Here is a 14,220-nt window from a genome sequence, read left to right as displayed (position 1 = left end):
TCTTCCTAATTACTTGCTGTACCTTTTTTATTCTTTCACAGATTTGGGAATCATTGGCTTGGTCAGTTGCCCATCCCTAATTGCCCTTGAGAAGGTGATGGTGTGACACCTTCTTGAACTATCACAGTCCATCTGATGTAGTTACACCCACAGTGCTGTCAGGAAGGGAACTCCAGGGTTTTGACCCAGTGACAATGAAGAAACTCTGATTATAGTTTCAAGTCAGTATGTGTGGGGCTTGGAGGGGAGCTTGCAGGTGGTGGTGTCCCCATAGATCTGCTGCCCTTGTCCTTCTAGGTGGTAGAGGTTGCAGGTTTGGTAGGTGCTGTAAAAGGAACCTTTGTGAGTTGCTGCAGTGTATCTTGTAAATGGTACACACTGCTGCCATTGTGCATTGGTGAAGAGAGTAAATGTTGAAGGTAGTGGATGGGGTGCCAATCAAGCAGGTCCTGTATGGTGTTGAGCTTCTTGAGTGTTTATTGGAGCTACATGCATCCAGACAAGTGAAGAGTATTCCATCACACTCCTGACTTGTACCTTGTAGATGGTGGACCAGCTTTGGGGAGTCAGGAGATGAGTTACTCACTGCAGAATTCCCAGCCTCTGACCTGCTCTTATAGCCATAGCATTTATTTGGCTGCTCCAGTTCAGTTTCTAAGCCTACATGCTAACTGTTTGTGATTCATGTATAAGGACATCCATACCCCTCCATACCACAGCATTGTGTAGTCTCTCGCCATTTAAATAATATTCTGTGTTTCTGTTCTATCTGCCAAAGTGGAGAATCTCATATTTTCCCATATTATACTCCATCTGCCAAATTTTTGCCTGTTCACTTAACCTATCTGTATCCTTTTTCAGATTCTGTCCTCCTCACAACTTGCTTTCCTGCCTGCCTTTGTATTGTCAATAAATTTGGCCCTGTCCCTTCATCCAAATCATTAAAATACATGTTAAATAGTTGAGGCCCCAGCACTGATGCTGTGGTTACCCCAACAATTACTGTTTGGCAAACAAAAATGACCCATTTATCTCAACTATCTGTGCCCTATTAGTTAGCCATTCCTCTATTCACACTAATATATCATCCCCAAGACCCTGCGCTCTTATCTTTTGCAGAACCCTTTAATTGGAACCTTATTGATTGCCTTTTGGAAATCCAAATACACTACATCTGCTGGTTCCCCTTTGTCCATCCTGCTTGTTACAGCTTCAAGGAACTCTAATAAATTTGTCAAACATGATTTCCCTTTCACAAAACCATGTTGACTTTACCTGATTGTATTATGGTTTTCTAAATGTGTTGCTACTACTACTACTCTGCTACTACTTAATAATTGATTCCAGCATTTTCTAATGATGGATGTTAGGTTAACGTATGGTTATCTGCCTTCTGTCTTGCTCCTTTCTTGAATAAGGGAGTTATGTTTGCAGTTTTCCAATCCACTGGAACCTTTGCAGGATCTAGGAAATTTTGCAAAATTACGACCAATGCATCTACTATTTCTGCAACCGCTCCTTTTAAGACCTTAGAATGTAGGCCTTTAGCTCCAGGGGACTTGTCAGCCTTTTTAGCTCCATTATTTTAACTAGTGCTATTGCTCTAGTGATGATAATTGTTTTAAGATCCTCCCTCCCATTTGCCTCTTGATTTTCTATCGCTCTTAGGATGCTTTTTGTGTCTTCTACTATGAAGACGAGCCACACAATCCTTGTTCAAAGTCTGCCATTTCCTTGTTTCCCATTATTGATTACCCAGTTTTGTCCTTGAAGGGACCAATGTTTACTTTAGCTACTCTTTTCCTTTTTGTATACTTGTAGAAGCTGTCACTGTCTGTTTTTATGTTTCTTGTTAGTTTGCTCTCATTATAATTTCTCCCTCGTCATTATTTTGTTAGTCATCCTTTGCTGTTTTCTAAAATGTTCCAAACTTTCTGGCCTACCGCTGATCTTCGCAACATTATTTGCCTTGCCTTTCAGCTTGATACCATCCTTAACTTCCTTAGTTAGCCGCAGATGGTGCATCCTCCTTGTGGAGTCTTATCAGTGGAATGTATCTTTGTTGAGAGTTATGCCACTGCTTATCTACTGTCTTACCTTTTAATCTATTTTTCCCAGCCATTTTAGCCAACTGTCTTCATACCTTTGTAATTGCCTTTAATTAAGTTTAAGGCACTAGTTTCAGGCCCACGTTACTCACCTTTAAATTGACTGTGAAATTCTCCTTATGATTCTCTTGCCCAGAAGACCCTTTACTATGGGTTCATTAATAAATCTTGTCTCATTACACATAACTAGATCTAAAACAGCCTGTTTCCTGGTTGGTTGTACTGCGTATTGTTCTAAGAAGCTGCCCTGAATGTACACCATGAACCTGTCCTTAATAACTTGATACAGAACAGGGAATGAACCCATAACTGTATTGGTCTGTATCAACCTTAGCTTAGTGATGACCACTTGGGGATTGAGAGTGCTCAAATACCACTCCAAGACTTTAGCACATAATTCGAGCTGACTCTTACACTATGCAGGAAGTGCTGCAATCTGAGGTGCAGTGTTTTGGACAAGATGTTAAACCGAGGCCCCATGAAGCATTAGGTGGATGTAAAAAATCCTGTGGCACTATTTGAAGAAGAGCAGAGGAGTTGTCTTGGTCAACATTTATCTCTCAACCAACATCAGATACTTCATCTTGCTGTGGTTGTTAGAAGTGGGCAAATTGACTTGATGTTCCCTTACATCAGGCAACTGAAGGGTTGCAAATGTTACACCTGTTTAAAGACCATAAGACTAAAACCGGGCAAATTCAGGCCAATCTAATTTTGGGGAAGCTTTTAGAGATGGTAATTTGGGACAATATTAATTGACAGATAGGAAAGCATGAGCTTATAAATAAAAGTCAGTGTGGATTTGTTAAAGGCGCAACAAGTTTTACTAACTTGCAAATAACAAAAAGCTATGATGAGGATAGTTGTAGTTGATGTGTGCATGGACTTTCAAAAGCTGTTTGACAAGTACCACAAAACAGCTATAGAATTAAAGAGACAGTGGCAGCATGGATAGAAATTAACTAAATGACAGAAATTAGAGCATTGGTGAATAGTTTATTGCTCAGAATCAGGGGCAAAACTCTCCACTGGTTGGAATCATACCTGGCACAAAGGAAGATGGTTGTGGTTGTTGGAGGTCAATCATCCCCATCAAAGGACATCACTGCAGGAGTTTCTCAGGGCAATGTTCTAGGCCCAACCATCTTAGCTGCTTCAACAATGATCTTCCCTCCATCATAAGGTCAGAAGAGGGGATGTTCGCTGATGATTGCACAATGTTTAGCAATATTTGCCACTCCTCTGACACTGAAGTACGGCTGTGTCCATGTGCAGCAAGACCTGGACAACATTCAGGCTTGGGCTGGTAAGTGGCAAGTAACATTCATGTCGCACAAGCCCAGGCAATAACCATCTCGAACAAGAGAGAATCTGATAATCTCCCCGTGACATTCAATGGCATTAACATTGCTGAATCCCCCACGAACAACATCCTGGGGAGGTTACCATTGACCAGAAACTGAACTGGACTAGCCACATAAATACTGTGGCTACAAGAGCAGATCAGAGGCTAGGACTCCAGCAACAAGTAACTTGCCTCCTGACTCCCCAAAGCCTATCCACCATCTATAAGGCACAAGTCAGGAGTGTGATGGTTAGATTCTCTTGTTGTAGATGATCATTGCCTGGCACATGTGTGGTGCGAATGTTACTTGTCAGTCAAAGCCTGGATATAGTCCAGGTCCTGCTGCATTTGGACATCGACTGCTTCAGTATCTGAGGAGTTGCAAATGGTGATGAACATTGTGCAATCATCAGCAAACATCCCCACTTCTGACCTTCTGATGGAGGGGCTGGGTTTGCTGTTGTTGTTTGAATGTCTTTGTGATCTTCAACTGTGTTGGAATTTATGCACAATTATCCAAGAATATTGTGGGAATTAAAATCCACCTTAATTATGGTTCGGGAAAAAACTTGAGACCATATTTATGTTGTTACCTTATTTCTGAACATACCTGTAGGGCTGTTCACTCACAATTTCTGAAGCATGCTCTTAATTTTGGCAGTGGGTATTTTGACTTGCCTTTTATTTGGAATTATTTATGTATTAATATTTATAAATGGCACATAAAATAAAAACTTGCCTTTTAAAGAGTAAAACATCCAAGGTGCTTCCTATGATCATTATCAAATAAAATTCCTTACCTAACCACATAAGGGGAGAGTGGCGGAGGTAACCAAAAGCTTGCTCAAAAAGATACATTTTTAAGGAGCATCTTGAAAGTGGAGAGAGAGAGAAAGATCCAGGGAAGGAATTCCAGACCTTAGGGTCTTGACAGCTGAAGGCATAGCTGGAAGATTGAACATGAAGGATATATATGTAAGAGATACACAATTCTGAATTGAGGAAAGGCAGAGATCTCAGAGGTTGTAGGGCAGGGAAGTTTACAGAGGTAGGAAAGTGCAAGGTAATATTCTCCATTCTCCAACTCACCCAAAGTACACGGTCCTATAAGTCCTATTCAAGTCCTCACCTGTTCATTTAAAAAAAAACCTGAAAAAGTAAGTAAATTTGCAAAGGTGAAATCTATTTTCTACTAACCTGGAAGATTATGTCCCAAGTTCAACTACCCCATACTATTTATTTTAATTTTTAAAAAAAAACAGGTGTTGGATGTTTTGAGCAACTGACTTTTGCCCCCCTCAGTGCGAACAATGACTTTTTTTATAAGTTTTGAAAATAATTACTTCCTTAGTATAAAATATTGCAGTAACAATAAGTTGTTTCTTAGTAATTACATCAATTATTGGGCACTTTTGAGAGCTGTAGGTTGTTTTGATGAGGGCTGATCTCATTAGCTTTGGTTAGTTCTTTGCTGAGTGCTAAACCCATCTAACCAATGTTTTATTTAATATTTTCATGATTATTTTGTTCCAGCGTATGAAGGAAATATTTGTGTATTTTTAGAAATGTACATTGAATTTATAAAAGTTCATAATTTGGTCAATAGCAATCATGTTATAGCTATATAGTTTGAAAATGACAATCAAGTGCAATATATTGGTAGTTTTCTTTGAATAAAGTTGAATGTTACTGAGATCAAATTTTCATTTAGTTGGTAATCTCACAGGGCATTTGCATTGGAACAATGAGATATTTCTGTCCTTTTCAAGTTATTTCTTAAATTTGCACACTCAATGGCTAATGAAATTTGCCATTTGCGAGTAGGATATGACCAGAGCACCTCATGATCAGTCTTATTACATCCTCACTAATTCATGCACTAAATCTCCCTCAACTATTAGTTGTGAGGAATGACATTGACACTCGGGGACTTTCGGGTTGGTAAATAATTCATGGTTTAGGAAGGTCTTTCTTCCCATTTCCTCAACCTATGCTTTTAACCAACCCTTCATCCATTCCTTCTCAGTTACTAGTTTTTGTGTCACTCCCCTATACATCTAGTTGCACTGCTACAAGGCCCTTCCCCCGCCACCCCCGGCTGGAGTTTTCTGTTTGCAAGTGTATTCAAAATACATCTGTTTTAATTATGAAGGTTGCAGTTGCAGCCTACGTGTAAGATGAGGTTTAATTGGTTCAGAGCATGAGGACCGTTATATTTCAGTTTAAGCAGATCTCCTGTTTAAGACAGTTGATCCCAATAATGCTTTGGCCATGAAATACAATGAATGCAAAGTTTCAGTTTGGTTTCACTGTTTTAATGTTTTTTTTTATATACTTAAAAGCTTTATTTGATAACGTGGTTAATTTGCTATTTTCCAAGATCATCCATGATTTGACTTGCTTGAGGCTTCACTCTAACAAATGGCCAAAACTGCAGTTTACAACAAAAATACGCCTTTAAAGCCAGTTTTTATATTAATTTGCCTACAAGTATAACACAAAAAGATCAAACTTACACTACATTTTCCCAATCATAGCTTGTATTTTCTAAAATCTCTTCTCTTTCAGAACATTTACCAAAACTGCAAGTTAGATCCTATTCAGCGGCAAGGTAATATTTTATATTGTATTTGTTGAAGGAGATGAATGTTGGTATTAGACGTCATAAAGGAGGAAATGGCAGAGGTTTTGAACAAGTATTTTGTATCTGTCTCATAGTAGACGACACAAAAATCATCCCAAGAATAGTAGAAAATCACGAGGCAAAAGAGAGGGAGGAACTTAGAACAATCGTTATCACTAGAGAAAAAGTAATGGGAATATTAATGGGGCTTGTTTTCATTCGTTCATGGGATGTGTGCGTCACTGGCTGGGCCAACATTTATTGCCCATCCCTAATTGCCCTTGTTCAGAGGGCATTTAAGAGTCAACTAAATTGCTGTGGGTCTGGTGTCGCATGTAGGCCAGACCAGGTAAGGACAGCTAAAGGACATTAGTGAACCAGATGGATTATTTCATGGTCATCATTAGACAGTTTAATTAGTTTTTAATTCCAGATTTTTATTGAAGTTAAATTTCACCATCTGTCAAGGTGGGATTCAAACCCAGGTCCCCAGAGCATTACCCTGGGTCTCTGGATTACTAGTCCAGCAACAATACCACTATGCCATCACCTCCCCCATAAGGTGAACAAGCCCCCTGATGGCCTGCATCCTACCAAGGGTCGAAAAGAAGTGGCTGTAGAGATAGATGCATTGGTTGTAATTTTCCCAAATTCCCTATATCCTGGAAAGGTCCCAGTGGAATGGAAAACTGCAAATGTAACACTTCTATTCAAGAAAGGAGGGAGACAAAAAGCAGGAAACTATAGGCCAGCTAACACCTGTACTTGCTTAAAACCTGTTCCATCTCTAACCTTTTCCAATTCTGACAATGGGTAAACAACCCGAAATGTTAACTCTTTCTCTCTCCACAGCTGCTGCCTGGCCTGCTGAACACTTCTAGCATCTTCCGTTTTTATTCCAGATTTCCCACATCTTCAGTAATTTGATGTTAAGCTTCAGTTGTACAGGGCACTGGTGAGACCACATCTGGAGTACTGTGTACAACATTGGTCTCCTTATTTAAGCAAAGATCTAAATGCATTGAAGCAGTTCAGAGAAGGTTTACTAGGCTAATACCAGGAATGGGCAGGTTGTCTTATGAGGAAAGGTTGGATTGGCTAGGCTTGTATCCATTAGAGTTTAGAAGAGTTAAGAGGTGGCCAGATTGAAACCTTTTAGAACCTGAGGGGTTTGTTATTCAAGAATCAGGACTCTCATATGCATGGTTTTTCTTTTCCACAAACAACAATATGATAATGCAAAAATCCATTATTAAACAGGTAATAGTAGGACATTTATAAAATCATGGAACAATCGGGAAGAGTCAACTTTTATGAAAGTGAAATCACGTTTGACAAAGAGTTCTTCAAGGATGAAACAAGTAGGGTGGATAAAGAGCAAGCAGATGTAGTGTATTTGGATTTCCAAAAGGCCACATAAAAGTTTACTACACTAGTTAAGAGCTTATGGTGTTAGTGGTGATATATTAGCATGGATAGACGACTGGCTAACTAACAGGAAACAGAGTCTGGATAAATGGGTCATTTTCAGGTTACCAAACTGTGGCTAGCGGAGTGCCACAGAGATCAGTGCTGGGGCCTCAACTATTTAAGATCTATTTTAATAACCTGGATGAGTGACCGACTGCATTGTAGCCAGATTTTCTGCCAGTACACAGTTAGGTAAGAAAGCAAGTTGTGAGAATGACATAAAGAGAATACAAAGGGATATAGATGGGTTGAGTGAGTGGGCAAAAAATTTGCAGGATGAAGTTTAATGTGGGAAAATGTGAACTTGTCCATTTTGGCAGGAAAAATAGAAAAACAGAATATTATTTATTTGGCGAAAGACTGCAGAATGCTGCAGTACAGAGGAACTTGGATGTTCTTGTACGTGAATCATAAAAAGTCAGCATACAGCCATAGCAAGTAATTAAGAAGGCAAATAGAATGTCGGCCTCCATTGCAAGGGAGATAGAGTATAAAAGTAGGGAAGGCTATCACAATTGTACATGGCATTGGTGAGATCACACACAGTTTTGGTCAGCTTACTTAAGGAGGGACATACTTGCATTGGAGTAGTTCAGAGAAATTCACGAGGCTTTTCCTGGGATGAAAGGGGTTTTCTTAAGAGGAAAAGTTGAGCCTATACTCATTGGAGTTTAGAACAATGAGAGGTGATCTTCTTGAAACATATAAGATTCTGAGGGGGCTTGACAGAGAGAATGCTGATGGAATCTAGAATTAGGGGGCACAGTTTCATACTTTTTTCCCATTTAAAACAGAGCTGAGGAGGAGTTTCATTAAAAATGTCCCTGCTTATTAGGAAGTCAATGACCCGAAAGTAACTATTGGCTCCTTTCCATAGCCAATTCTCCCCCACCCCCCCACTCCTCCTCAGGTGGGCAAATGTGAAATTGTCAATTTTGGCTGGAAGAATAAAAAAAGAAGCATATTATCTAAATGGTAAGAGATTTCAGAGCTCTGAGATGCAGAGGGGTCTGGGTATCCTAGTGCATGACTCACAAAAGGCTAGTATGCAGGTACAGCAGGTAATTAGGAAGCTAATAGAATGTTATTGTTTATTGTGAGGGGAGTTGAATGCAAAAGTAGAAAGGTTACATTTCAGTTGAACAGGGCACTGCTGAGACCACATCTGGAGTACTGTCTACCTGTTAAGGAAAGATGTAAATTCGTTAGAAACAGTTCAGAGAAGGTTTAGTAGACTAATACCAGGAATGGGTGGGTTGTCTTAAGAGAAAAGGTTGGACAGGTTAGGCTTGTATCCACTGGAGTTTAGAAGAGTAAGAGGCGACTTGATTGAAACCCTTAAGATCTTGAGGGGTCTTGACAGAATTGGTGTCGAGAGGATGCTTCCTCTTGTGGGAGAATCTAGAACTAGAGGTCATGGTTTAAAAAAAAATAAAGAGTCGCTCATTTAGGATAGAGATGAAGAGAATTTTTTTTCTCTCGAGGGAATCTTTGGAACTCACTTCCTCAAAAGGCTGTGGAAGCAGGGCCTTTGAATATTTTTAAAGCAGAGCTAGATAGATTCTTGATTAACAAGGAGGCGAAAGGTTATGGGGGTAGGCGGGAGGCTATAATCAGATCAGCCATGATCTTACTGAATAGCGGAGCAGGCTTGAAGGTCTGAGTGGCCTACTCCTGCTCCTAGTTCATTTGTTCATAAGTATGTACATTCATATGCAATGTGTTCTCTAGCAACTGGGGATCAGGATGATATTCAGTGCTTCAATTCAAAGTACAGGACGTTCCTGCTGAAGGAGATGGTCAAGTGTATTGTCAGCAGTAAAAAAATAAATTCAGGTGGACATTGTGCAAACCACGTACTTCAAATACAAAACATAGGAGCAGGTATCAAGAACATGTTTCATAATCTGTTTTGATATTCTGGATGGACTGGAGAAAATAATGACCAGAAGAAGGGGTTGTGTTGTCTGTCAGAAACAAAATCAAAGTGAATGGAATTTGAAGAGAACCAAGCCCCGACACGTGCAATTATGAGCGATGAGGACATTAATGAATTGGTGTCATTGAGTAGGGGAGACTGAGGGTGTGGAAGACACAACCAGTTGCCCCTTCACTGGATGAGTTCACAAAGGCAATCGCAACTATGCAGAACTTCATAGCCATTGCCTAGGACTAAGGATCCTTTTGGATCATAACATGCAATGAGAAAACATCAAAGGTTATTACGGAAACTAAAAATGCATGGTGTAGGGTGTAACATATTACCATGGATAGAAGATTGGCTGGCTGGCAGAAAACAGAGTATGCATAAATGGGTCTTTTTCGGATTGGCAGGGTGTGACAAGTGGAGTCCCACAGGGGCCTGTACCTCAACTTTTCACAGTTTACATCAATGACTTAGATGAGGGGGGTGAAGACATGGTAGCTAAATTTGCAGATGACACGAAGATAGGTGGGAAAGTATGTTGTGAAGAGGACATGAGGTTGCAGATGGATATGGATAGATTGAGTAAATGGGATAAGATCTGGCAAATGAAGTTTAATATGGGAAAATGTGAAGTTGTTCACCTTGGTAGGAAGAACAAAAAAGCAGAGTATTACGTAAATGGAGAACGGCTGCATAATTCTGAGGTACAGATGGATCTAGGTGTTCTAGTGCATGAGTCACAAAAAGTTAGTATGTAGGTACAGCAAGTAATTAAGAAGGCTAATGGAATGCTATCCTTTATTACGAGAGGAATTGAACATGAAAGTAAGGATGTTATGCTTCAGTTATACAGGGCATTGGTGAGACCGCACTCGAATACTGTGTGCAGTTTTGGTCTCCTTATTTAAGGAATAATGTAAATGCATTGGAGGCGTTTCAGAGGAGGCTCACTAGATTGATACCTGGAATGAGTGGGTTGTCATATGAGGAAAGGTTGGACGGACTGGGCTTGTTTCCACTGGCGTTTGGAAGAGTGAGGGGTGATTTGATTGAAATATACAAGATTCTGAATGGCCTTGACAAGGTGGACATCAAAAGGATGTTTCCTCTTGTGGGTGAGTCCAGAACTAGGGGGCACTGTTTTAAAATTAGGGAATGCCCTTTTAGGGCAGAGATGATGAAAATTTTTTTCTGAGGGTTGTGTGACTTTGGAACTCTCTGCCTCAGAAGGTGGTGGAAGTGGGGTCATTGAATATTTTTAAGGCAGAGGTAGATAGATTCTTATTAGGCAAGGGAATCAAAGGTTATCAGGGTTAGATGGCAATGTGGAAATTGAAACACAAGATGATCAGCCTTGATCTTATTGAATGGTGGAGCAGGCTCGAGGGGCCGAATGGTCTATTCCTGTTCCTATTTCTTATGTTCTTAAAAGCATGAATAGTATGTACCCTGTTTTCTATTCAGTTAAAATTGGTATTTTCTAAATTTTTTTAAAGCAGCAAGTCACCAAATCATGCTACAGTGAATATCATGATATAACAGTCTTTTACGTCACTCCTTGAGGAGGTTAATTATAGTGAAGTTCAACTATAATGGATCTTGTCTCCTTGACTTAAGTGAATAAATGTTTGTGGAAAATGAATAATTAGCAAAATGAGGCAAGATGATAAGTATTGTGTGACAAATATTCATTTGGTAGTATCGAACTCGAGTGTTGATGGAAAAAAAGACGTTTTCCAACAAAAAATGTATTTTTCAACAATATTGAGTGATTGTGGGCATGAACAAATACTAGTGATATTATTAAAATTTATTTTTAAAATTTCTTTACAGTTCATCTGACTATTATCCTGGTAAACTTCATTTTGTTTTCAATATTGTTGAATTCCCATCCTCTCCTGAGAAGCCTGTTGCCCGGAGAGGTGTATGCACAGGTTGGCTGGCAGAACAAGCTATACCAATACTTCATAGCTATGAAAGCATAGCTACAATTGGTGACTGCATGTCAAATGGGTTTCCGCTTCCACAGGTATGTGCTGTGTGATAAAACTTTATAAAAGTGAAGCCATACCTCAGTTGCACTGTATTCAGACTCATTTTAACAGTGGTGTACTTGTGGACTAGATTTCTCTTTAGAACCTTGAAATGAGATTGCAGCCCTTCTCTTGTACCCGGCCTTATCTTTAGTTTGGGATGTGGCTTGCAACCAGCAGAGTACTGCTTTAGACCGGCAGGTGTCCTGAAGTTGGGTTTGAGGCGGTACTATAGCTAGAACAGTGATGAAAGTGGGGAGCCAAGATTTAAGAGTGCATGTTCCATGATTATTGTTCTATGTCAATTAAATTTTGTTGTGATTGACTTCAGTCATTAGCATATATGTAGCTGTCAGCCTCCGTTACTTAAGCAGCAAATTCTCTGGGCTGCATTTCGTGCTCCTTAGATGTGCGGGGGTGGGGGGGGAGGGGTGCGATTTGTGGGCGAGGGGGTGCGGAACGTAAAGCCCAGAGGAGTTTTCCCGCTACCTACACACACCCCGACCGGTCTGAAATTTTACAGGGAGCGGGGATACACCAATGGCCTGCCTGCCCTTAGGCATGTTAGGGCCATTAAATGGATTAATGGCCACTAATGACCTCAACCTGCCCTCTCTGGTATTTTACTTGCAACGAGGGGAGGTCCATGTTGGAAACCTGCCAGCTTTAGATGTGCAGGCTAGTATTGGACAAGCTGGGGGGGAGCGGTATCTCCTTTGGGGGCCCCCTCAGCCCATCAGAGGCATCCCCCATTAACCTTCCGCCCTACTCCAGCCTATTAAACCGATGCCAACATTCATCCCCACTGAGCCTTTCGCCATGACCCCTGACCATGAACTTCAGCGTTGGCTTGGACTCCTCAGCAGTGGAGACTGCTCGTAGCTACGGCAGTGGCTCCCCGTGGCGCTGCTGGGACTAGAGAGCCAATTAGATTGGTCAACAGCTCTTGAAGGCGGGACTTCCTCCTAAGAAAGGGGCAGAAGTTGCACCTTAAAGAAATTAATATTGCTCCCAGCGTTAAATTGTCACAGGCCGGCTGTCAGAAAAGTGGAAGGCCCCCCCATCCCCCCCCCCAAAACCAACCATGCTGACATTTTAGTCAGGGTGGGGCTGGAGTCGGGTGGGCAAGGTGGGGGCATTGACAGGGACCTGGGCGCCCCATAAAATCCAGGCATATATGATATACTATTACCAATTGTTATACATCTTAGAATACTCGCCTATCTCTGCAGCAACACATGTTGCAGTGGATTTATTACAGAACATTGAGTAATCCAAAAATAAGTTATTTCCAAAAATTGTACTGCATGTTTAACTTATTTTGTTAATATTCTGGGATAATGTACTGTAACAGAGATTTGAATCTAGGATTACCTAATGCTGATGGAACCATAACAAGGTGCAAAGTCAACACATTCAGGAAAAGATTTAAAAAGGACAAACATGCTGGGCTAGATTTTCATTCCAGGGCTCTGATCCTGATGCTCGGCTGAAATCGGGGTTCAGAAACAAGAACTAACAGCAGTGGGACCCTGGAAATGATTTTCCTGGAGCTGGCTGCCTTCAGGAACCCCATGCAATTAAGAATGGTGGACAGGCTCCTGAGACTGGAGGGCCAGTAGGAGGCCCTCCAGCACTCGAAGAATGGCAGCCCCACCATCAGGGATTGAAACTTGCAATGTAGGCAGGAGAAAGGGAGGGCACGTCAAGATAGAGGCACCCTCTGAAGACTTCTTAAAATGGTAAAATTAAAAGTGACCACTGTTGCCAGGCCATTATTGTGGAGGAGAAATAGTCCCTGAGATCGATGCTGGGAGGCCGCCTCCATTCATTGGCTGGGATCCAGCCCCAGTGGGGAATCAGCCCTGACTGCTGACTGGAAAATTACAGTCGGTATCTGCACCATGGCCTTGATAGCCTCTTTAAGGGGCATAATTGGCTACCCTCCACTCCATCCAGTCTCTTCAGTAATGGCACCAAGGTAGGTACCTGCCAGCAAACCGACATGCTGACAGGCAGGAAGAAATTGAGGGTCGCCCGTCTTAGTTCCCATTTCCCCCACTCCTTCCAAAATCCGACCCACTGTTTTTGAAAGAATTTTTTGTGGAAGAAAATCTTGTTATTTAAAATTCTGGCATTGAACTCAATGATCTTAACTATTGAATAAATTTTCTTCTGCAGATTTCTATTTTCAGCCGGCAAAACACATTATTCCGTCTACCCACAGATGCTGCAGCTCCTATTATCATGGTGGGTCCTGGAACTGGCATCGCTCCCTTCATAGGTTTCCTACAGCACCGGTATGTGACCTGCTCTTAATGTCAGTACGAACTCTGAAACCTTTAAAAACAAAGTGTGTATTTAAGTGTGTTATATTTTTGATTGAATTTTAGAGATTGATACTTTAAGGTGAAGGAAAGACCAGGGGTTGTTTTTCTTTTGCTTAAAAAAGTCAGTCTGCTGTGGTGTTGCATACAGAAAGCAGTAATTGGATCAAGAAGAGTTAGAGGATGGAGGTTAAGTAGGCTAACATTGGCTGGGCAGGGGAAGGAGAGGGGTAGGAGACAAAGGTAGAGGGGCACAGGAAAAGGTGGGAAAAGGAGTTGGATGGGGTATGGGGACAAAGATAGCAGAGGCAGAAAAACTATCTTAGTGGAAGAAGAGGGATGACTGCAAAGATATCTCAGTGGTATGAAGGAGCAAAGCATTCAGCA

At 41.1% G+C, this 14,220-nt stretch overlaps 1 protein-coding gene across 3 annotated transcripts in view; it reads left to right on the top strand.

The window, feature by feature from the left end:
* The window catches only part of mtrr (5-methyltetrahydrofolate-homocysteine methyltransferase reductase), a 119,241-nt gene that overhangs the window by 59,228 nt on the left and 45,793 nt on the right, over positions 1–14,220 (top strand). For all 3 annotated transcript variants that reach the window (XM_078538734.1, XM_078538733.1, XM_078538732.1), the window contains exons 10-12: positions 6,022–6,064; positions 11,307–11,502; positions 13,688–13,806. In XM_078538734.1, coding sequence (XP_078394860.1) covers positions 6,022–6,064; positions 11,307–11,502; positions 13,688–13,806 — 358 coding nt within the window. The remainder of the gene's footprint in view (positions 1–6,021; positions 6,065–11,306; positions 11,503–13,687; positions 13,807–14,220) is intronic.

The sequence above is a fragment of the Cetorhinus maximus genome, chromosome 3 (genome assembly GCF_964194155.1).
Source record: "Cetorhinus maximus chromosome 3, sCetMax3.hap1.1, whole genome shotgun sequence".
In the NCBI taxonomy this organism is placed as follows: Eukaryota; Metazoa; Chordata; class Chondrichthyes; order Lamniformes; family Cetorhinidae; genus Cetorhinus; species Cetorhinus maximus.
The sequence above is the reverse complement of the archived record's forward strand: the minus strand, read 5'-3'. Positions and strand labels throughout refer to the sequence as shown.